The 24,534-nt window shown below is 41.7% G+C and overlaps 1 protein-coding gene across 1 annotated transcript in view; it reads right to left on the bottom strand.

Moving 5' to 3' along the window:
- CACNA1C (calcium voltage-gated channel subunit alpha1 C) overlaps nucleotides 1–24,132 on the bottom strand; it is a gene marked incomplete at its 5' end in the record, with an annotated part of 458,067 nt that extends 433,935 nt beyond the window's left edge. The window contains 2 exons of the mRNA XM_079992108.1: nucleotides 23,137–23,251; nucleotides 23,366–24,132. Of these exons, the coding sequence (XP_079848234.1) occupies nucleotides 23,137–23,185 (49 nt within the window). The remainder of the gene's footprint in view (nucleotides 1–23,136; nucleotides 23,252–23,365) is intronic.
- Between the last annotated feature and the right edge of the window lie 402 nt (nucleotides 24,133–24,534).

The following is a 24,534-nucleotide window of genomic DNA, read 5'->3' on the forward strand; positions in this document are numbered from 1 at the left end:
GTTCCCTGGAGATAAACTGTTTCCGTATGAACTGGTCTTAGCCTCACTCTGGACACAGCTTTTAATAAACTGAGAGGGAGGCTAGGAACTGCACCTTTGGAAACAACTTGCAAACAGAGGACTTGCTTAGCTTAAGTTCAGTTCCATTAATATGGTGATTTTCTTCACCCAACCTAGTAACTTTCCTATCTGCCTGCTTGCTCTTCTTTCCTTCTTCCTGTTCATATTCTTACTGCAGGAACTGCCTTTGCCTTTGGATGAACTTGTCAGCTAAGATCCTAGCCTATAGTTGGTCCTCCTGAGCACCTGTCCAGGTACTTCATCCAGCACCATTCCCAGTTCTACCTGGGCATACACTTTTGCTTCCTACATTCTTGACAGATCCCCAATACTACAAGCAAAATAACAGAGCCATGGGCCAAACCATACAGTACTTTCTTTCGGCTATGTGTAAATAGGCACATTCTCATGTGGAGAATAATTATTTATTTATATCATAACATTTATATACTGCTTGATCGTTACAAAAAAAACCAAAACCCAAACCCAACAACCTCAAAGTGGTTTCCAAAAAGAATAAAGCAATAAAAATACAAGTAAAAACAGTTCAAAACAACTATTTAAAGCATTAAAAAAATAAAAATCAATGATAAACAAATTAAAATACATAGCAACCTTCTACATATTGGGATAACATGAACCAACAGAAGCAGATGACATCCAACATTCATTCCTAAATTACCAGTGACCTGAGAAAGTGCTGTTACAATCAAATTGTGGCTGTCTGTATGGAAATATCAAGTTCACACACCACACTTCTCAGCCTGAGCAGATGCACAAGGACAGTAGCACACAGAGAGGGGCCAGGGGGCAGGGGACTCATTATATATATAAGAAAAAAGTACTATGTGAACAATCCTAGTGTATTCTTTCCACTCATTAGTAAAAGGAAATCTATGGAGGACTCTTCAGAAGCATTATCTTATTTAGAGGTTAATTGCCATGCTGATCCCAGAGGATCACATGCACAAAGTAGGTAAGGTGATAATTTTATCTCTCTGCCTCCCCCCTGCCCCCCCCCCATTTCCTCCAGAGGCCAATACAGAAAGAGGTAGATATACAGTCTCTCAAAGTATTTGCTGCCCCTTCACTTTGCCCAGCACTTTGCCCAGCCCTAGGGATCAGCTAGATTTATTGGCTTTGCTGAACTACTGGGAAAGAGGTGGGGTCTGTTCCTCTTTTGACTTAAGATCACCCACCGCCAGAGAAAGCAAGCTACACAACAAAGGGATGGTTATCAACAAACCTGCTTATACTACCTTGCTGTTTTATATTATTTTTCCTGTAAGTTTGTGCTTTGCAGTGCCATCCCTACCATTAGGCAGAGGTGACCTCAGGCAGCAAAGGTTAGCAACCGTTGAAATGTTGAAGAACAGAGTTGTGTATACCACACGGACTACCCTGTGCCCTCAGCTGCCCTTGTTTGCAATAGAAGATTCTGTCCTGTCACCACTGCTGAAGTAAGAGTCAACTGCCCACTTCAATATATGGAATGGGTCACCATCTTGTTGTACTTTGCCTCAGGCAGCATGATGTCATGGGTCAGCTGTGGTGCTTTGTCTCCTCCTCCAGATACTATTGCACCAATTGCTTCACTATTTCTTCCATGTCTTTTTAACTTTGTACCCAGTAGGGTATTTGGTTTAAAAAAAAAGATTGTAGTACAAATATATTAATAAAAGTGTAATGGGTGCCAGCACAAAATGGCTGCCACAAACCGCCCCGCAAAAGAAGTGCCAGTTCTCCATACCAGTGAGCACTGTCACAAAAAAGTATTGCTTGTACCAGTCCTAGTCTAAATATAGATTTTAAAAAGCAAGACCTTGCTGGGTGGACTTAGCCTTAGAAAGGCTCAAGGCTGTCATTGCCTGTATTAGATGTTGCAGGATGGAAGAGAGGAGGGAAATAAAATGAATAACCCTATGTGGAAAGCTGTTTACAACTGTGCAAGTTGAAAACTGAAACAGCTGTCAGCCTCCTTCTTTTTAACCTTTGCAACAATCAGTATAAAAACCTCATTTTGGATGGGTGGGGGATCCTTACCTTTCTGAGGCAGCAGTAACTTCCAGAAAAGCCCGTTCTAATTTGGCTGGTGATGACTTCCAGAAAAGTATTCTGCTAGGCTGCATAGTCAAGAACTGTATTTATATATTTTTAAAATCCTGCTACAGCTGACTGTTCTATATTTGTTAGAAGAGTGAAAGTGTCCTGGTGTCACAGAGAACCCACAGAGCAAGACATTAAGGGCAGCTCCTAGCAAACAAGTTGTTCCAAAAGAAGTGAACTGAGGCTTTGAACCATCTCCCTCTAGCCAACCTCTCCTCTGCTTCTCCTCCTTCTAGAGCAGGGGGTAGGCAAACTAAGGCCCAGGGGCCAGATCCGACCCAGTTGCCTTCTAAATATGGCCCACAGACGGTTTGGGAATCAGCGTGTTTTTACATGAGTAGAATGTGTGCTTTTATTTAAAATGCATCTCTGAGTTATTTGTGGGGCATAGGAATTCTTTCATTTTTTTCCTTTTTCAAAATATAGTCTGCCCACCTCCCAGGTCTGAAGGACAGTGGGCCAACCCACTACTGAAAAAGTTTGTTGACCCGTGTTCTAGAGAACAAGGATATTAAAGGGCCATTCCTCTTGCCTGAAGATGGGGACCTCTCTTCTAATTCATGGCTTCCGTCCTGGTGTGTTCCCTGTGCAGTTGGACTGGTGGGGTGGGATGTGAGGTGCTCGGTTCCTGAGACTCAAGGGAAGGCTCCCATGAGGGTCCTGCCTCAAGTTCCATGGGCAGTGAGATCTGGTTTAGCAAACTCATGTGCATCAGCCTTGGATTCAGAGGTCCCCTGATCATTAGCAGCAGTGTAGAAAGCTAGTGTAGCTGCTTAGTCAATGACACTGTAGCTTCCATCTTGGTGTCCCAGTCACTGCTGGACTCCAGGGTCATGATAGAATGAAACTTATCAGCAAGCATGCCTGACTTCCCATTAACTAGCAATGAGAACCTAGGCATCATTCTGCAGTGCAGTGCTAAATCCTGGAAATGTCTGAATTGGTAGTACACATCTGCTAACTGCAAACTCACTCCCCCAAGCTGGTACTCACAAGCACTTCCTAAATAACTTGGAAGTGCTAGCATGTTTTTCTCCACAAATTCCAAATACATTATTAGCTGTTTGTGACTTCAAATATAAAGTTTTTTATTACGATGATGATATATAATGCCAACAACAGGTTGCACTGCTACACATTCCTTAAGGAAATAATTAATTCACTATGAAATTAGCTCTACTGCAGACTGGTACACAAACCTAACAGGAGATTTTCTCCAAGCAGTGTCCAGGGAATGCAACCTGGAAATTGAATTTAGGGAGCAAAAGTACAAAGCAAATGACAATCCCAAGGAGAAGAAAGTGAAGCAGAGAAACATTTTCTACTCCAGCATGCCACAGGAAAGAGCTTGGGAGTTGTGGGTGAGAGAGAATTCAATAGCTAGGTTTTTTAAGAGCCAACTAATATGGTATATGCACAAATAACTGCTCATGTAAATAGTCTACTCACACAAGCATAACATTCGTATAACATGTGAAGAGAGAATATGTGAGGTCATGGCTCCTCTTTCCGCAAACAGGGAGCCACCACAGAAAAGGCCTGTTCTCCTCTTGCTGCCCTCTGGGTCTCTCATGGAAAGACATGAAGAAGGGTCTGAGTTAGTTCATATGGAAAGAGGTGGTCCTTGAGGTATTTCAGTCCTGGGCTGTTTAAGGCTTTATAGGTAAAAACCAGCACTTTGAATTGGGCCCGGAAACTAATTGGCAGCCAGTGCAGTCAGGCCAGGGTTGGTGTAATATGGTGCAACTGTTGTGCCTCGGTGAGCAACCTAGCCACTGAAATTTGCACCAGCTTTAAGAGAGTTAGTTTAAGTGAGGTAGTAAGCTCTATCTAGCTTCCTGACTGGTGTTTCCTCAAATCACTCCATTATAATATTTACATATCATATGTGGAGGTGGGGGAATGGAAGCAAATGTCAATGAAGTACAAAAAGTGCTGTCCGTGATAATTCTACACAAAGCATTGTGGTTGTGGTGGTTGTTCTTTAAACAACTTCTGGCAAACCAGAGCAGCACACGGAAACACCGTTTATCTTCCCGCCGGAGCGGTCCCTATTTATCTACTTGCACATGACGTGCTTTCGAACTGCTAGGTTGGCAGGAGCAGGGACCAAGCAACGGGAGCTCACCCCATCACGGGGATTCGAACCGCCAACCTTCTGATCAGCAAGTCCTAGGCTCTGTGGTTTAACCCACAGCGCCACCTGCGTTCCCCCTCCCTGAGTTATCCAAAGGCAAAACTGAGTCTAGGGAACAGGAGGAGGAGGAAGAAGCTGACAGCCAGTACCATCCCTGAGACTGGACGTAAACAAGGAGTTAGGCAGGTGGAGGCTGACTGATGGTAAACCGTTCTTGGCCTAAAAGACTCGGCTGCCCTGATTCTGTTAACAAAACTATATTGAAGAGAGAAAGAGAAAAGGAATACATCAAGATTGCTATTTTGCTGACATGTAGTTGGAGAAATCCTTGGCCTGGACCTTTACAACATCCAAGCTCAACAGCTAAATACAGAAGCAGCTGAGAAGGATGCTGTTAAACAGGACTTAGGAATTATTATAATCCTCAGAAGAATGTTGTTTTTGAAAGAAACCAGTTCTTTTCTCATCCTCATTTAGCAGAAACTCAGATCAACAAATATGATTCATCACTGAGGCAGAAAGCAAGAAATTGGGAATTTGGGGACACTAAAGATCACATGCTCCAGGACAAAATTGTGTTGAATGTGACTGATAGAAGACTAAAGGAGCAATTGCTAAGGGAATTGGGGCTGAGTTTATAAAGGACAATAGACATCTGCAATGCCTCTGAAGTCACACAAGCACAAATTGAGCTTATGGCTGGGTCACATGGTGACAGGCTTCTGCAGGCTGTAACACAGAAGAGTATTGCAAACACCAGGAGCAAAGCCAAGACACAGGAGAGGGGAGAGCAATACTGCCATGCAAGCGACATTCCCCCAAACAGCAAGACACATTCACCCAGAACCTGCCCTCCCCTCAGAATGCTGTCTAAAAAATTAAATACTTTTGCTTGTATACAGTGGGCAAACAACCCACACAGAAGACATAGCCAAATCCCTGGCCTGGAGCCTGAACAATGCAGTTCGCCAGGTGGGGGAAAAAGCTAATTCGGCTCAACCATGGTATTCCACCTTGACCATAAGGATGTTAACTACAAAGTTCACTTGGTGGCTGGGGCTGAAGGCAGCATTTTGCCTGCATACAACACAGGAACACAACGAAGAGAGCCACATTGGGACCCATGTGGAGAGCCACACTGGAGCCCAGGCCTGAGCTTCTCACCCCTGTTCTGCATAGGTGAATTATCAGATCCTGAAGAATGTTGTGGATCATGCCCTGGTAGGGAATATTGCATTATGTCAAGACAAGAAACAGTTCATAGTAAAAAAACAAAAACAGGTTAAGTATATGAGACCTATTATCTCAGAATAAGACGTCAGACCAATGTCAGCAATAGCTAGTCAATACAATAGCCAGACAATAAGAGACAGCGTAAAGGTTTCTGGGAACAAATGGTCTTCTCACAAAAGATATATGGTGCAAATGAAGAATGCTTGCCTGCTGTAAGCGGTCAGGTGCAAAAGAGGGCAGGGCTCCTGCACCTTTAATGACAAGCATACTATCCCCTTGGATGGACTCTTTGAGATGGGTATTGTAGGCACTGTTTTACAGTGGTTCCACTCCTATCTACAGTGTGTGTCCAGAGAGTAGCATTGGGAAACTGTGTTACAGTGCCATGATCTGTGCACCATGGTGTACTGCAGGGTACCAACTTGTCTTCAGTGCTGTTTAACATCTATATGGAAGTCAGTTTTAGCAGCCCTCCATGACTTGGGTGCAAGGGTAATATCCACCAGGGGCCCTGTGTTCAGTATTGTGGGCTCTATTTTATGGAACTTCCTTCTAGTTGAGGTCAAACAGCCTCCCTCTCTGCTGAACCTCCGGGGCCTTATGAACACATTTTAATTGAAGTCTCATTTTATCCAGTTTCTGTCTTTTATGTATTGCATTTTTTGTACACCACTTAGTGATGATTGTAGTTGAGAAGCATATAAATTGTTGAAACAAATAGATCAAAAAGTAACTTATGCTAGCTACAATTTTCGGCTCCTATGGCACCTGAACTTTATACCTACCATCTTTCACATTAAAGCACCTACCGTAAATATGTCAGAACTCTTCACCAGCCTTAGCAAGTAAGATGATCATGAATGATTGATTGGTTGGTTTTAATTTTTTCCAGTGGGGACTAATGATTTTGTATGCTCATTAGTATGAGGGAGGCTTATTTTTAAAGCTTAGTACTGTCTGAAAAGCAGGTCAAACTTAAGGTATCATATTAGGATGCAAGACACATTGATAATCAGCATTCAGGAGCAATGTTTCGCGCACTTGGCTACAAACACTGAAGGGGCTGAAAGGATACAGATCATTAGAGATCCCAACTCATTTCCCTCCATTGTGAGAATTGCCTGTTTACTCCTACTCTCTGTTTCCTTGTTTAACCATTCACTGATCTAAGGATTAAATAGGTAAACACTGACACATCTTAAAATAAATGGAAGTATGAAGTTGGATACCCCAAGGATCTGCAGTAGGAGTGGTTTAATTAGTGCCTAAAAGATCTGGATGTAGGCAACAAACTTGCAAGGTTGTGGATGGCACCCAATTATTCTGGATGGTGATGCAAAAAGCTCCAGAAGAATCTCTCCAAACAAGGTCATCCCATGAAACTGGCAATAGATTCAGGTCAGACAAAACAAAGTACATATTTCACAACACCTAATTAAGTTATGGCATTTTGTGTCACAAGATGCAAATGACAGCCCCTAGTTTAGATGCCGTTTAAATCCATGCCTCATTAGTCATGATGGCCATCTAGAACCTCCAGATTCAGAGGCAGCATGCCACTGGAGTCTCAGTATTAAACTCCCTTATTATTGAACACAGTGGTAATTACTTCTGAAAAAACAGGCAAAGAATTTTGCTTTCAGTATCATTTCCTGGGGAACAACACTGCTAAATGATTTTATGTTCTGAAAATGTGACATACTTTAAGCCCCAGTTTCAACTGGTACTCATGTAACATTGTTAATTCTTTGCTTTATGTATACAGTCATAGAACTGTACAGTTGGAAGGGACCATGAGGGTCAACCAGTCCAGCCCTTGCAATACAGGGATCTACTTCTCAATGTGGGGCTCAAACCCACGACCCTGAGATTAGGAGTCTCCCCAGAGCCACCCCAGAACAGTTTGTTTAAAACAATGGTAAATCTAGTATAGTAGCTCACAACCTTGCTCCATCTCTGACTTAGTAAACCACTTTGTCAATGATATTGCACATGGTTGCTGTTTATAGGAGTGGAGCCATCCAGTAAGTAAATTGGAAATGATATCAGAAGCAACATATGTGTCTTCAATAACTTTTCACATGTACAAAAGTTACTGTTAACTTTTTAGCTCATCTTGAGGGAGCACAACATTTCTCCAACCTGTGTTCTGTATTTAGTGTTATCTTCTTGGGCTGCCTGAAAACTAAGTAAGTGCGATCAGATATTCAGATGCAAAAACAGACACTGACAGCATTGCTCTGTAGATCCCTGCCCTAAATTAGGCACTGCATTCAAAAGATTATTCCGTAATTCAAATAGTTTTTAAAAAGTCAAGGCAAGACTGTCCGCTAACATAGATGTCCAAGGGCATTAAAAAAAAAAGTGGGCGGGTGAAATGCTAAGAGAAGAGCATTCAGGAGCATTGCTATAAGATAAAATGCCTGTGCCTGGCTTGCATCATAGCTCGGGAGCTGTAATGCACAATCTTGAAATATGTTCTTATATCACTGGAAAGCTATGCAAACATACTCTTTAACCAGTTTCTCTGTGACCTTTGCAGCACCGGGTGAACACAAATTCACGGGACAGGCTCTATAGATCCTTTCTAAAAATATAAATTCCGGTTTATACAAAAGCAGATTCATTGATCATTGCTGAACACACATACATACACATGCCACACATATACTTCAAAAGAAAAACCATCACAGAGTATAGACTTGAATGGGCTGTCTGTCAATTGACATTACAAAGTTACTCCATACCTTGACGAACATTAAGGGATCTCAGTAATCTGTATGAAGTGCTTAATAACTCCCATGATCAAATAGTGGCAATTGTGAAGTCATATGCTACAGCAGATTCTAGAATGTCAATATGGTTTTTAAATGAATGCAGTAATTAGAAGTTGCTTTATCAGGATAATTGCCCATCTAGCTCAGAACTGTCTGCTCTGACTAGCAGTGACTGTCCAGGATTTGAAGGTCTTTTCTTTTATCTGCTACCTGGCCATTTTTAAGTGAGATGCCAGGAGAACCTCTTCTACGTGCAAATTCTTCGTGTGAAAACAAAGAATACCAAACAAATATATTTGAAACAAATGTGAAATTGAAATAAATATTAATACATAATATAAAGCTGTACATCCTGGATCAATCACAATATACACAATCTGACACATGATCAGGATATTTTAAATATGTCAAAGACTTAACCTTCGTGGACTGCTGTAGGTTACACTCCCATTGTAAAGTTGACTAACAATGAAAGAGGAGCCAGAGGAAGCAACACACTAATAACAGGGGGATACAGAGGATGGGGAGAGACTCAGAGAGATGAAATCTTAAGGATGCACAACAAACATTTTATGCAATATAAAAGAGTATCTGCATGTTTTTAGTGTCAATAGAAGCATTATAAATATGTTACTTTTTTATTGATATTCAAATGAGATTAGATCATTTAATTATAGTGTATAATGGCTTTGATTATATTATGTAAAGTGTTCTAACTCATTTATTGTCCCCCTGAAAAAGAAATGGGCCAATAAAAATATTTGGGTTGTATCCAATGATACTTCTACGCAGAGTAGATCCATTGGAATTTATGGACATCACTAACAGGTTCAGCAATTTCAATGGGTCCACCCTGAATATAACGTAGTTGGATGCATTTTTGTGCACCGGTTTTTTGCCTAATGTAATGACATTGCAATTTTCCATGTCTCTGCTAGTCATGTAACTCCTTAGCACGATGCAGGGGAATACTGCATGCCTCACTTAAGTACTCCTGCACGGACAGAGAGAACAGTGGATTATTCCTATGCACCCTGCATCAAACCCATTTACCTTTATGAAACTGGCAATCTTTTTTTCTTTTTTAAAAAATCCTTTAAAAATTATTTGGCATACAGTATAGGCTTGTTGATTTATTTGTAACGTTTTCTATATCACCAGCATTAAGGAAAAACATAACGGTGATGAACAGCATATAATTAACAATAAAATTTCCTTCATACAACAAATACAAAACACATCACAAAATATAACTGACCATTAATTATTCAGGTAGGTAGCCATGTTGGTCTGACGCAGTCGAAATGAAAAATTAAAAAATAGTCCAGTAGCATCTTAGAGACCAACTAAGTTTGTTCTGAGTATAAGCTTTCGTGTGCATGCACACTTCTTCAGATACACTGAAACAGAAGTCACCAGACCCTTATATAGTGAGAGGGTGGGGTGGGGTTTTTCTTAGAAGGGTAGTAGGAGATGGGTGATTGACTCAATGGGTATGGTAAACCTGTTGACGACTGTTAACGACTGTTAACGACTGCAATAGGAAAAAGCAAGTGATAGTATGCAGATGACCAGAAATAGCTTTAGCATGTGTAATGAGTCTCATACTGTCCGTTGCTAGTCAAGCACAGCTTATAGAAATCAACTCATTACTAGCACAGTCCAAGCTGCTCCCAGGGTCATTGTGTTTACAAGCTGGGCTGAAAATACGGTACATTTGTCTTTTCATGGGACAATCCCCTAATCTTTATTGTGCACTACAGCAGAAATCTGGGAAATGGAGAGGAGGGATCGTAACTGAAACAACTGAATTTAGGTGACTGAACTTTGTGTTGGATTGTGGCCTTCTGTTTTCTTCTAAAGCCTAAAAGTTCCATTATTTGTTTATTCAATGCAATGGTAGCATATGCCAGCCCATATAAAGTAATACAGCACAACACCCAAGTCAAATTTACATCCCTCTGTTTCCAATGGCAACATGTTTTCTATACTCCCAAAGCAAGTCAGGTACAAGGGTAGACCAGAACTCTTTCCCATGAGTTGCAGTGTTTTGCATGGAGGAAACATTCGTGTGCAGGGAGCATTCATTTCTATGAACCCCCATTTATAGTCTTGAATGGTACAGCTCAGAGGTTACTATTTTAGCAAGAACTAGACCCAAGGCTTACCATAATCTCCCAAGTGTGTGCTTCAAGTTCCAGGTATGTGCCCCAGAACTGCAGGTGTTGTATTCTCTACACTAAGTATGCAGATTGCAGATGTTTTCTGAAATGCTTTCGTGCCATACTGCAGTATGCAGATAACACAGTGCATTAAGATGGCGTGGTGATCTTTCCTGGCAATTTTACACATGTTATCTATCTCCTTAGCCCTCTCAAACTTTAAATATTTATATATATGCTCCTACATCACCACACACTCGTTTATTCAAGTGGGCCACATTCCAATCAAGGCAAAAGCTATTTACATGGAATTGCACCTCTGAGGGGTTATGCAGGGCATAGAGAAGGAACATGTACCTGAGTAGATTTTGATTAAATCTTGATCTAGGTACAAATGCCATTACATTTAACTGAATCAATGTGTTTAACTGGTACCTCATGCTGAGATAACTGCTGTGAAGGAGGAAAGTCCTGAAGGAAGCCAGGCAAAAGCAGGAAGCAAAGAGGACAAGGATGAGGAAAAACAGAGGACTCAAGAATGAAAGCACTGACAAAAGGACACATGAGTTCGGGGAGCACAGAATGGCGTAACCTGAGAAGGCTACAAAGGAACTGGAGGAGTAGGGGTGGGTGAAACTATCACTTTCAATTTCTCTCAATTTCTCTCTCCCCTCCCCCCAGCTTAAATGCAGTTCTCCACACTTCTGCATCAGTTTGCAATTTTTTAAAAAGGCCTTGTGAAAATTCATCAGCATTTTAGTGCAAACTTCTCCTAATACACACACTTTGTAGGCAGTTTTGCCTAATAAGCAACAATTGTGCCAAGCAGTTGTTTCGTAATAGAATGTATTTTGCACGTTATTTTCACTGCTATATATGCATTTCTATGCACACCTTAACCTACTACATGCATTTTTATACATGTTACTTGACTGGAAAACCTCATTGCAAAATTCAGTAAAGCGTGAATTTTGAAAAATGACAGTATTTCTATTTGCAAATTGTTTGGGGAAGTGAGAATTTGATAGGTTCACTTTTAAATGTGAAATGAATCCATTTTCTCCCTCATCCCTACTGAAATGGCAAATGACAGCACAGTATCTCCACCTTCACTTTCACTGGTCATTTCCCCCATCAGACCTCCATTTCCAATTTAATCACTGCTCCGCATTGCTCTGCCTCCTACCCACCATCCAGTCTTCCCAGCCCAAGCCCTGAAACAATCTCTTTCCTTCCCATTTACTGCTTCTTTCTGTAGCACAGAAGTCTCTTACATTCTGGATCACATTTATGAGCTTCCAGTCACGCCCTTATATAGTTCTGGAATTTGAGCACATGAACAGCCACCACAGAAGTGTCAGTGGGTGTCACAGTGGAGCTCTCTTACATGTGTCATGCACTTAAACCTTTTACCACAGAGACTCCTGTGGTTTTGAAATAAATTTTATGTGAAGTCACATGAACTCCAGAATGAAAACCATTGCTCCTCCTTTATCTACAACACATGCATTGTGGTGCTTGTAATGAGATAATTTAAGACAGGTTACAATTTCAGAATTAGTATTGTGGTCAATAATGCACGAAGGAGAGCAAATGCAGCTGGAATGTGATATGCCCAGACTGCCTTGCAGAGACAAACTCTGCAATTGTTACCCCATGTATCTTAAAAGCTTATTTTGTCTGACAAAATTGGACATGAAATCTGCAGAAGGGAACTTCACAAGTTCACCAATAAAGCATCACATTTTGAGAAGGCAGGCTTTGTAAATGCCCTTTTATATCCATCTGAGAAAAACAGACATCCCTCTTCTCTCTTTCTTCTTCTCCTCTTGAAAAAAAAAAATCTGAAATTTGATCAACAACATGAGGGTAGCCTGTTCCCTTGTAATGCTTATAGGAAGAAATGTTGGCTTAATTACTTTATTAGTCCACATTTATTTTATAATTATGGTGTCATGTTCAGTCTTTTCAACTGTTTTGTTTTCCAAAACACCCCAAGGCAAACGTTACATGCTGGGAACTAAATAATCTAGAAGCATGTTTCAGAATATGTTTTACGTTGAAATACATTTACTAGGTAGCAACCCCTATTGAACATGGTGGAATCTTCTGCTGAGTGAAATGCATAAACAACCCATTTAGTGAGGATGAGTAAAAATGTTGGTGGTTGATGAGGGGAGTCCTCACTCCTTTTAAATGTTCCAACACCAAATTGCATTATTGCAGCTTCCACTGCCTCTGCAGCAGCGGTCGCCAGTGTGGCACATGCAAGCACCAATGTGCCTGCCAGTACCTTCTATGGTGCCTGTGAAAGTTCTCAGTATGTCCTCAAAACTCTCCAGTGTACAAGAGATGGCTATTCCTGATCAGTTATTTTTTACACTGGCTCAGCCTCTCCTGCATGGAACAAGCCCCTTTAACATACTCACATTTCATTGGATGCCAAGACTGGACACCCACCCAAGAGGTGCAAAGAGCTTTTATCTGTGAGTCAGTGCAGCAGTGAATGGTCTAGGTGCCTTTTCCACATTGATGGGGGGCTGATAAGGTAAGGGAACATATTCACACCATTTTGTGGCCCTGTCAACTTTTCTGCCCTTTTAGATAAGGCAGAAATTCTGTGTTGTGCCACGTGCCCAATGGAGCCATTTTGTGTTATGCTCACTCCCATGGCAGCCATTTTGTGACTGGTGCTCATGACATTTTTAAAAAATTCCAAATGTGCCCACTGGCCCAAAAAGGTTGGTACCCATACTCTGCACCTTCTTTCACTTCTGGATTTGAAATTGAAAGACAGGTCATCACACCTTGTGGGGCACCTTTTGGACAGAAGACTTAAAAATGCCAGTAAATGAGAACTGATCAATGTAATATAGTGGATAGGATTTAGACTACAGCAAAATATAAAAAAAGAGCAAATAGGCTGCTCCCTGCCATTATGTTTGAGTCCTTGAACTTGTAACCTTTTTGCTTAGTCTTTCCCTTGCCTCAGATTGAAATATTAGATGCCAGTTCTATCCTGTAATCTTTTAGGGTATGAGAAAGTTGTGATTATTTTTTAGCTGACCCCATTCCCTGCAGATGAAATTTACTTCAGCACAACAGCTAAAAGCCAGCGCTCTTAGTTCAAATCTCACATCTGCAGTGAAATTTGCAAACCACACTTCTGAGCCTCAACCCCAGACTCCCAAATCTGCATTATGTAGACAAAAATACTGACTTATTGTCCAGGGTTGCTGTAAGATATAAAGTGGACCAAACCAGACAATATGTAAAATGCATGATGGCCTATAAATGCCTTTTTTATAATAATAAAAAGCAGCCACAAAGGTCCCCTATCTGGATCAGGGCCATAGCATGGGGAAAGGAAGTTAATTCTTTTCCCCTGAGCTGTTTTTCCAACAGAAACATTGCACCCTGAAACTTCTATTTGCCCTAAGAGGGAAGCTCCTGTGTGAAATGCATCCTTTAAATGATTTAATGTCATTATTAACTTGAGTTAAACCAAAGTACATGGTCAGAATAATACACAGGGTTAGAATAAGTGTCTTGAATAATACTAATAATCAATGATAATAGTAATAAACCAAGGGTTGTATCCAATGTTAGTTTGACTCAGAGTGGACCCATTGAAATTAATTGACATGGCTAACTTAAGTTCATTAATTTCAGCAGGTCAATTCTGAGCAAAGCATAGTTGGGTTCAGCCCAATGCCTAAATTAAATGGTCATTCATTGATTCCATCCTGCTGACAAATAATTTAATACTGGCACAATCCTAGGCATGCTTACTCAGAAAGAAGTCCCACTGTGTTCAAGGGAGCTTACTTCTTACTAGTAAGTCTCTTTTGAGTTTCAGCCTAATGCACTTTATTTCATAGTCAATTCAACCGTCATATTGTTACAGTAAGTTAATAAGAAATTGTCACAACATTCAGCACATGTAATAATTAAAGTATAGTTTAGTAATGAAACCCCAGTTAGTTTGTATTTTGCATATGGTCACATTCACATGAACAGTTGCTTAAGTGTAACAAACCCTCAACTGTTGTTAGTTCCTGTACTGGGCTAGTTCAAATATCATGAAAATGGACATATACCATTTCAGAGTTCAGGAACAGGGATGTTTTTCTTTTTTAAATGCTGCTCAGTGCAAAAAAACTGAACATGGAAATCAAGAGTATAAGGGAGAAGCCTAAAGACAGACTTTCCGAGATGCTAGCTTTCAAAATGCAGGAGAGTTTGATAAAGGGCACTATTTATTTTGTAGCTTTACACCCTTCAGTAAGCATTTCAAGGAGGGGGGTTCATAAAGAAACCATCAACATAATAAAATAATTAAGCAACAATCAAAAGAACAGCAGTATGAAAATCAACATTATAAAAACCATCTTAGTAGGTGTTAAAGTCTCATCAAACCAAGACCAATATTATAGATGATAGATAGATAGATAGATAGATAGATAGATAGATAGATAGATAGATAGATAGATAGATATGTCATTCCTTCATCCACATTCTGAAGTGCTGTATCCCTGGGAGGACTTTACTATGTGAGTGCTCCCACCCCAATCGAAATATCTGAATTCAGATACACTAAGAGAGGAATGAAAACAAGGAGGAAACAATACTGCTGGATCCCTTTTAAAGTCAAGCACATATCCCTGTTCCTGAACCATAAAAATATATTTCAATTAGCCATTCTTCAATACAACCTGTGGTACTTGGGGGGAAAAGCACAGAAGGTGATGACTCATTTTGGGAACATCTGTATATATGTGGGGGTTTTTTTTTTTAGCATTACAGAGCAATTTATTCGACCTTAAAGAGTTTAAACGGAGTTGCCACTAGAGGAAAAGCTCTGCTAGAACCAATTAGAGGAGCCCCTTAGACAGTTGCCTAACCTAAATAAAACTTCTATTTCGAAGCTTGTCATCTTTTTTTAAAAAAAAAATCCTTTTACGGTGAGTTGAGTGCAGAATGCCGCTGAATACATGCATGCATCAGTGTTACTATTCAGCCATGATTTCAGAAGGACCAAAATGAGCAAAGAAGTCCAGCTGCAGTTCACTTATAACTCCAGCATGGTTATAAAGCTGCTTTTTATGTAGGACACTTTGGGTCGGGGAACATATTTGTCATTTCCTTATGCTCCTGTCCCACAACTGATCTTTGTATTTCACCTTTTCCATTCTGTTGTGCAAAAACAGAAAAAGAAAGAAATACAATGACAGATAAGGGCGCTTCCAAACAACATATTTATTGAGCATTCGTGCTGATTTGTTTGCAGGGATATGAGGCAACGTTGGCTATTAAATGAGCACTTGTTCTGATTTGTGTGCCGGTTAAATGATGTTGCACCAAAGCTATATTATCGTACATTTTCTTGTGCATTTCCCATCACTTTCCTTATTGTTCAATCTTTTGGGGAATTGGATTTGTTGCACAAGATCTCCCAAGCAACTATAATTGTGCAGCCTGAATTTGTGTTTGAATCCTACCCCCAAACAAGCACAGTCTGGAAACGTTATCTTATAGCACAAGACGACTTGACACTAAGGTAGCCAGGTATACATTTCCAAATAAGAGGACAGTGATTTGCATAACAATTTGCACGTGCTAATTTATATGTCTACATGTGCATTTAGAAACAATTGCTATGATTTAAATAGAAACAGAATACTTCTCACCATAGCAGGGAACAAGACTGTGACCAGGTGACCTCTGTGTCTGTCTACTCAGTTCACTGCTCAAGTGGCAAACTGTGGATGAGCAACTTCAAGACCCCTCCTGCTCTGCCTCCTTATGGTTCTTTATCTTTAAACCAGACTCGGAGTAGACAGCCCTTCATAGACACAGGATGGGTCTCTGTAAAGGAGGACACTCAACCACCTTAACTGATGTAGAGATGCAGAGGATGGGACTCTATTAACCCTTTTCTGTTGTGATTCTCCAGCACCAAAGACCACAGCAACAATTTATACACAACCCCTCTTGTCCTTTCCCTGTCCATCAGCTGTTTGCCCACCATCACCTTCCTGGGAGTCATGCATTCTAATTTTTAAACTCCCAAATGCTAATGTTACAGTTTGAGGGTAAAGACTAAGTAATCATTGGCTATAGAATTATATCAAAGACTGTTTGTTTGTTTGTTTGTTTGTTTGTTTGTTTGTTTGTTATTAAATTTATGTACCACCCTTCATCCAAGGATTCCAGGGTGGTTTGCAATATAAAAACGCAGAAATACATAACATAGAAACAAACAAAAATGATAACTCCCCTATGTACACACAGTTTAAAAGACCATCAATTGTTTAATTAGCCAAAGGTTTGGGAGAAGAGGAATGTTTTTCTCCTGGAGTCTAAAGATATGGAATGAAGGAGTCAGGCAAGCCTTCCAGGAGAGAGCATTCAAAAAATGAGGAGCCACTGCAGAAAAGGCCCACTCTCGTACCTCCACCCTCGAGACCGCTCATGGAGGAGGCACACAAAGAAGGGCCTCAGATGATGATTGCAGGATCTGAATCAGTTCCTATAAGAAGAGGCCATTCTTGAGGTATTGCGGTTCTGAGCCGTTTAAGGTGCTATAGGTCAAAAGCAGTACGTTGAATTTGGCCTGGAAACTAATTGTCAGCCAGTGCAGTCAGGCCAGAATCGGTGTAACATGCTCAAACCGTCTTGCCCCAGTGAGCAACCTGGCCGCTGAATTCTGCACCAGCCTCAGTTTCCAAACTGTCTTCAGAGGCAGCCCCATGTATAACGTGTTGCAGTAATTTTGTTCTCCAGCACATTTACAATCAGCAAGCAAGCAAAATTCAAAGGGTTGCTTTTGGATATATATTCAAGATTAACTGCAACAAAAACAAAAGGCAGCACCTGTTGGTTATTACTTTTAATACCTCCTTACAACCAGTGATAGAGGGGGACCTCTTAAATGGCTGCACCTGAGGGTACTTAGAAGTGCAACACAATCTTTACTCAAAACACACATATTTACTCAAAAGTAAAGCCCACTGTGTTCAATTGAGTTTACTCTGAGGTCAGTGTGCGTATGAGCCCAGCATTTACAAAACTAAAAATATATGTCCTCACAATTAGATGCATAAACATCATCTAACTTCATAACCCTAACCTCAATCCAATAAATTCTTAAATTTAGGGGCAAATTTAATTTCGAATATATATCACACCGCATGATTTTTAATCACAGCAACTCAAAACAAAAACCACAGTTTAAGATGAGAGATTATCAGCATAATTTCTGAGAAGTCACTTCCATCCCAAACACTAAACGCCTGCGATTAATACTGCAACAATGTCATAATGGTGCTTGGATACTGCTATGTCATAATATGCGATGTAATCAGAATGATGTAGCTGTACTTCACAAGCGAATAGCAGAGAACCTGCACAAGCGATGCTGACACGAAACCCCACACATATATTAAGTAAAATAGAAACATCGCCACCCGACCCCACCCCCCACTCGCCTTTCCCCCCTCTACCTCTCTCCCCATTTTCTTCCTAATGTAACACTAATGTCTCAACAAATGAAACTGATCTGTAAAAATGTTACTTGGAATAATTTTTTAAAAAAAGAATGATGTAGCTGTACTTATGCTCCACCCTAACAATTTTCATGCTGGTGAAGCACACTTTAAGACTGGATTGTAAAAATGTCCAACGTCAGGTTGTCGAGCTGAACATAGGAAAGAAATAGCGAGAGTGAATTAATGGGTAGATGGATTTCTAGTGAGCTTGTGTTGTAACAGAATGAAACAAAAGTCAACCATAAATTATGAACTTTGGGGAAATGCACTGGTAATTTTTACATATGAAATTAAGGCCTAAAATCTTTCACTCTTTAAATGCTGGCTTCTCCTCTGCTAGGAATATATTACCGGTACTTGTTTACAAAGACTTATAGAAGAGGGGAGAGTAGCCTGATGTGTAGCATCCTGACTAAATCCCTTTATGTAACATAGTTAAGAAAGTTATTTGGGGACTGGGGCGCAGGGAAGACTGATGAGGAACAATTTCAATAAAAAATGGGAGGGGGGAGAGACCATAAGATGACCTAGTTTTGAATACGTCCCAAAAAGCCCTAGTTTTGGTAGCATAGGAAACCAGTCGGAATCTGCTGAAATGGCATAACATAAGCAAAAACCAAAAGTGAACAGAAAGCATTCCGGGTGTTTTTGCATAAATCGTTTAGAGGATCTTGTCTATGAAGAATAGAGAGTCCTGCCTTTGGCGTAGATCATTTATTAATATAGGATGGGCAAGTATCGGTAAGCAGTCTCTCCTGACAATCAGGACACATCTACACTGAAAATGTATGCAAGCTTTCTATCACTTTTAACTGTAATTGCTCCCCATCATGACCAAGGATTTCTGGAGCGCAGTTTGATGAGGTTGTTGATAATTTGTTTGGAGATCCCTAGCACCTATCACCTCTCACAGAACTGCAGTTCCCAGGATTCCCAATTACTTAGGTTTTTTTTACTCCTTAGCCCTGTAGCACCACCTTCTGGCAGAGGTAGAATCCCCACAGCACCATTCATCACCATGCCCCTCTTCATAATCCTGTCGTGAAATAACTGAAAGGCTCATTGCTGAACTCTTGGGCCAGCGTGTTTCCCCAGATAACAGCCCCTCTCTCTGTCAACATGATATAGCCAGCACCATGTACTGACAAGCTCTGAAGCACACCTGAAATTATAGTTTGTAACTCAAATGGGTCAGCTGACCTCCAGGCACTCCATACTGTGTATAGAGGATTGCAAATCAAGATCCCTCCTCCCTAATTAATCCACTCTGTAGTTTTACCAGTGCAAAGTGTTCACAATAAAATACCTTACAGATACCTATCTGAGTTGATTCTGAATCCCACATGCACTTTAAATATGATGTAGCTAGTTGTAAAAGCTTTTTCTTGTACGTCCTCAATCATCCAGCACAAAAAACACATATTCTAAAAAGACATATGCTCAACAGTCAAAAGTAATTATTTCCACCACCCCACCCCCCGAAAATATTGTTTATTAGGTGGGACAATTAAAAATGCAGAAGGATTATTTTTATTTAAAAAAAAAATAGTAACAGCTCAGACAACTACTCTTTTTCCCTGCCATAAATGAGGAATAGAAATTGTACTGGGTCCTGCTAAATCCAAATATTAATAACATTTCTGTCTGTAAGCTATAGAATGAGAATGCTTTTTTAAGTTTTAGGGTCACAACTTTATTTGTTTTATAATTGTATATTTTATTGTTGTAACCCATTCTGGGACCCTATGGTAAAGTGTAGGAAAGAAAAAAATATTAAATAAAAAGAACAATGTAAAAAGAACACATATTTTTATAATTAAGAAACTAAGTGGTGTGGATGGATCACAACAAAACTCTCCTGTTTGTATTATATAGTTTCCAGTGCCTTATCATGTGGCTTGCTGACTCCCTAAGTTTCAGTTCAGAAAGTCAGGTAAATTAGTTGGTTGGTATGAGCACAACAATAAAGGACAGGTGAGGCCTACTCCGATTCATCTTACCCAAAGTTATCACACAGGTTATCATGTGTGTGTGCGTGTGTGCTAAGAATTCATTTCTGTGCTGGAAACTGCTGGGGAAATGTTACCTGAGAAATTCTAGTTCCCTGAAATTAGACTCTTCCAATGCGAAGATGGGCAGCCAGATTCTCCCTCTACAATAATCTTTCTAATCCTTTCCTTTCAACACTTTTGCTCTAATTATACCGCTCTATCCCAGGATTAGTGTGTTGTAAATTTTGTTCTTCGCCATCATCACCGCAAACCAATACATAGTTTGGGCTACAAAATCTATGGAGACCATCCTTATAAAACCTAGGGGCTGAGACCTTTGGAGGAAAAAGGTAGCAAACTTGTGACGAATAACTGTATTGTTTAAAATCAGGCAAAGGGTTATTAGTGAGGATGGAAGTTTTCAAAAAGACCTTCAAGAAATGAAACGTTTACAGATGGTTCTTTATTTGTGATCATTTTCGGGTTTAACCCTCATGTCATGTTATGGGGGGGGGTCAAATAAACACAAATTATGATAGTGTTCCTCCCGCCACAAAATGTGGAGTTTCACTGCAAAAGTGTTGCCTTTTGCCTGGGAGCAACAAGAAATTAATCTGCAGCAAGAAAGGAGGGATGGCAACCCTGCTCTCTCTATATTATATAATCACTGCAGCTGGTAAGTAGGGAGCTAGATTCAGGTTGCCATAGCATTTGGCATATTGCTATGGAGGCCGAGCTTTGGTCCACTTATCAGTAGCGATGTCAGCAGCAAAGCACAAAGCACACACATACTAGTGCGTGACAGAAGCACATGGCTAAGAGGACAAAAGCAAAAGAGGGCACGAGATGCAACGGACCCAGCCTCTCACCTTTTTGGGGTACTTGTTATGGTATGGTGATGACAAAAAAAAAATCTTTTCATGTCGGTGTATTACAAGATTTTGACCACTGGAACTTTTTAAAAATCTACACACACACAAGTGTGCCACAATCAACTGCACACTTTTATATATGTAGATTTCACTCTCTCCTTAAGAATGGCCCAGCTGTAAAAGGGGCTAGGGCTTCTGCACTTTTAAGAAATGTGGAGAAGGAATGTAGGAGCTTTCTGGTATGTCACACCTGCTGAGATTCCTTGTTTAACACCATTATAAAAAGGTGCAGGTGTCCTGAACTCTCTCTTTTTTTTCCTCACCTGGACACCCTTCTGCCACTAACAGTGAAATCCCATATAAATCTACTCAAAAGTAAGCCCAGCAAGTTGAATCAAGAGGGCCCCAAGTAAGCGAATATAGGATTGCAGCCTAAATCCCTTTAGGGCTAAGCAAAGAAAGAGTTCAAGCACATATATTTCCCACTTTGAAAGAATAAGTATCTGAGCCATTGGTTCAGTGCTGTCAACTCCAACTGCCTTTCCTATCTTTGGTACCTTGAGATCCCTATACTTGAAAGAAAACTAAACTGGAGATACTCTGGATTGATCTATTTCCACATGGAGATAACTGCTTGCTTCCTACCCTATGACACACAGTGCCAAGAATCTCAACACTCTGGTGCTACTGGGTGAGATGAGAGGAGCAATGACAGGTGGTAAGAGGAAAGGTAAGGGGCAGCCTGCCTTATCAGGGAGTGCAGAGAAGATGGAAAGAACAAGGGTCTTAAGGACATGCATGTGCACAAGGACACACACACACACACACAGCTGCCAGCAGACTTCTCTCTACTAAGACAGTGATGATGGGTTTCTTTGGTACAAGAGGGGTGGGGTTGGAACCACCCAGTAGAAGCTAACCAGAAGGGTCCAAATCACAACCCCTTTGGAGGGGACTGCCAGGAGACAATAATAACTTGGAGAGTTAAAAGAAAAGAAAAAAAAAAGTTATCTTCCGACCACCCTTGTTGATTTGGTCCCACAAGCTGCTCTTAAAAGCACCTCCAGGGATGTTTGGCTTGGATGGCCACAGAAAAGGAAGGGTCTTCCATATTTTCAATGTTTAAAAAGCAATCACCACAACAACAGGAGGTCTCCCTCTTTTGGGGTATATAACATGTACATAACACACATACTCAGCAGCCCTCCTGTGTCTGTCTGGCGTCAGGATTTGCCTTCTACCTATGAAAAGGAGGCAACAGTGCTCTGAGTGATGGGTGGCAGAGAATAGCAGAGGGAGGAGGTAAAGAGTCTCCAACAGCGCAGTCATATATTTAAGTCTCATCGAGTTCAATGGGGCTTACTCACAAGTAACTGGGTATAGGTTGGTTGGCAGCCTAGGCGGCCCTCTCTTGGGCAAGGAATTTCGAGACGTTGCAATTAGGTTCCAATTAATGAGGTGGGAAAGAGATCAATAGCTTTGCTTCCCAGCTGTTGAGGCATTGCCACCCCAGATATCCCTAAGAATGTTCCACTTCCTCTACTAACAGCGCAAGACTATGCGGACGTACTTGGAAGTAAACTCCACTGCATTCAATTGTGGGTAAGTGGGTACGTAGGACTGCAGACGGCCACCACACAGCCCTTTCCTTTGGAGTTGAACTTAGTGGAAGTTACTTCCGAGCAAACATGCACTGGATCGGGCTGCAAAATCCTGAAGGGAATGGGGATTGGGAGGGGCCCCCAAAATGACCCCAACTCCCCCATGCTTCCAAAAACATGGTAGGTTTTTTTTATGAGGAAGGTTAGCCCGCCCTGGAAGAAGCAACGACGACGAGAACTGAAGCAACAACCCTCGGTCTTGCAAACTCCTGGACGTCCCTCCTGCCAGCTCCACACGCTCTTCCACCACCAGAAAGCAACTTTGCCTTGCTTAATATTGCTGGCCAAGGATAAGGCTGGGGGAGAAAAAGCGTGGGGGGGGTGTTGCTTGGTGGGCTTGTTTTGTTTCCCGCGACCACCAGCCTTGACAAGATCACTGCATCAGATCTCTCCTCATGTCACCCGCGGTCCCATCTGCGTGGTGGCGGCGGAGGACCATCTCCCACCACTCTTTCCCCTCCCGCTCTTCACGTTGCTTTCTCCAGCATCTTCAGAAGAAGGAAAGGACAGTAAGGGGGAGAGGGGGGAGGAGAGGGAGACGGAGGGAGGGGGGAGACAACCTCTATCCAGAGACCCCCCAGTCTTACCTTGGTGGTTTTCTTCTGGGATGTACATCCTCTTGTTTTCATTGACCATTTAAGTAGAGGAACGAGGAGCACCCCCAAAAAAAACAACCCAAGCAGGAGTCCAGGGTTTTAATTCCTCCAAATCCAAAAGAAAAAAAAGAAAAGAAAAAGCAACAGCAGATGGGGTGAACAGTTCACGGAAGAAACCGGAGCTTCTGCGACGATTAAAATTCCCCCGTTCGGTTATTACCTGATTCCCATGATTGCATCAAAGCCCAAAAACTGATCCTTTCCACTACTGCCTCCTTTAGTGCAATTGCAAAGCATCCTCAGAGAACATCCGGGACCCTGCCAAAGAATTGAGCCCAGCACCTCTGGCCGCTGCTCACACCGTCGAGAAGCGGCAGAAGGAGAAGCGGCTCCTTTAGATCTTTATTGTTTGTTTGTTTGTTTTAAAAAGAGGAGACGGTGGGGGGAGAGGAGAAAAGATCAGCAAGGGAAAGGAAGGTGGGAGAAAACAGCCGAGGGCAGGGGAGGGGGGACACTCATATGCATCCAAGAAGGGTGCTGGAGCGGGGGGGGGGGGGGAGAGAGAGAATATCTCAGGAGGGTTCAAGTGTCTTTCTTGCTTAGATCCACCAACTAGGAGAGGGAAGCAAGCGGGGCTGAGAGAAAAAGGCGACCTCGAAGAGCTGTTCCAAGGCGGCTGCTTCTCCTCTTCGAAGCCAGTTCCGCGCGCTCTGTTGGCAGGGAGCTGTTTCTGCAGAGAGCGAGAGAGCGCTAGTCCCAGCCCCTCACTCCCTCCCCTCCCTCAGCAGAAGACTCGCTCCCGCTTCTCTCCCCCTCCCCTCCTTCCTCCTTTAGAGTAGACAGACAGACAGACACCATGAACACTTCCAGATGTTCCAGCTGCGGCGGCGGCGGCAGCAGCAAGCCCCTCCCCTCGCTTTTTTTAGGAGCCGGAGGACTTGATCTGAAAGTTTAACATCCCTCCCTCTGCCCCTCGCTCCCCTCCCCTCGGCTCACTGCGCCTGGCGGTGGGTTTTTGCCGCTGCCGCTGCTGAAACCTTTTCTACAGACATGACGTCAAGAAGGCAAGCTGAATCTGGCTTGCATGGGGGAAAAAAGTGGGGAGGGGGGATCGTGGTAGGTAAAATGGGGGTTTACGTTTTTTTCCAAAAAAGTAACAGACGGTTAGAAGGTTCCCCAACGAAGCAGGTCGCCTCTCTTCTCCGTTCTAGCAACCCTGACACACACCAACCACATCGACCCCCTCCGTGCGATTTGTCAATATTATGCTCTCTCTTTAAAAAAAAAAAAAAAAGCCTGCAATTTTCCAGCGCTGAAATTTATCTGTGATCTGCATGTTAAAGAAGGGACAAAATAATGTTGCTAGAATCTGTAGCAGCTTTATTAGAG

This window comes from Podarcis cretensis (assembly GCF_951804945.1).
Source record: "Podarcis cretensis genome assembly, chromosome: 10".
Taxonomy (NCBI): domain Eukaryota; kingdom Metazoa; phylum Chordata; class Lepidosauria; order Squamata; family Lacertidae; genus Podarcis; species Podarcis cretensis.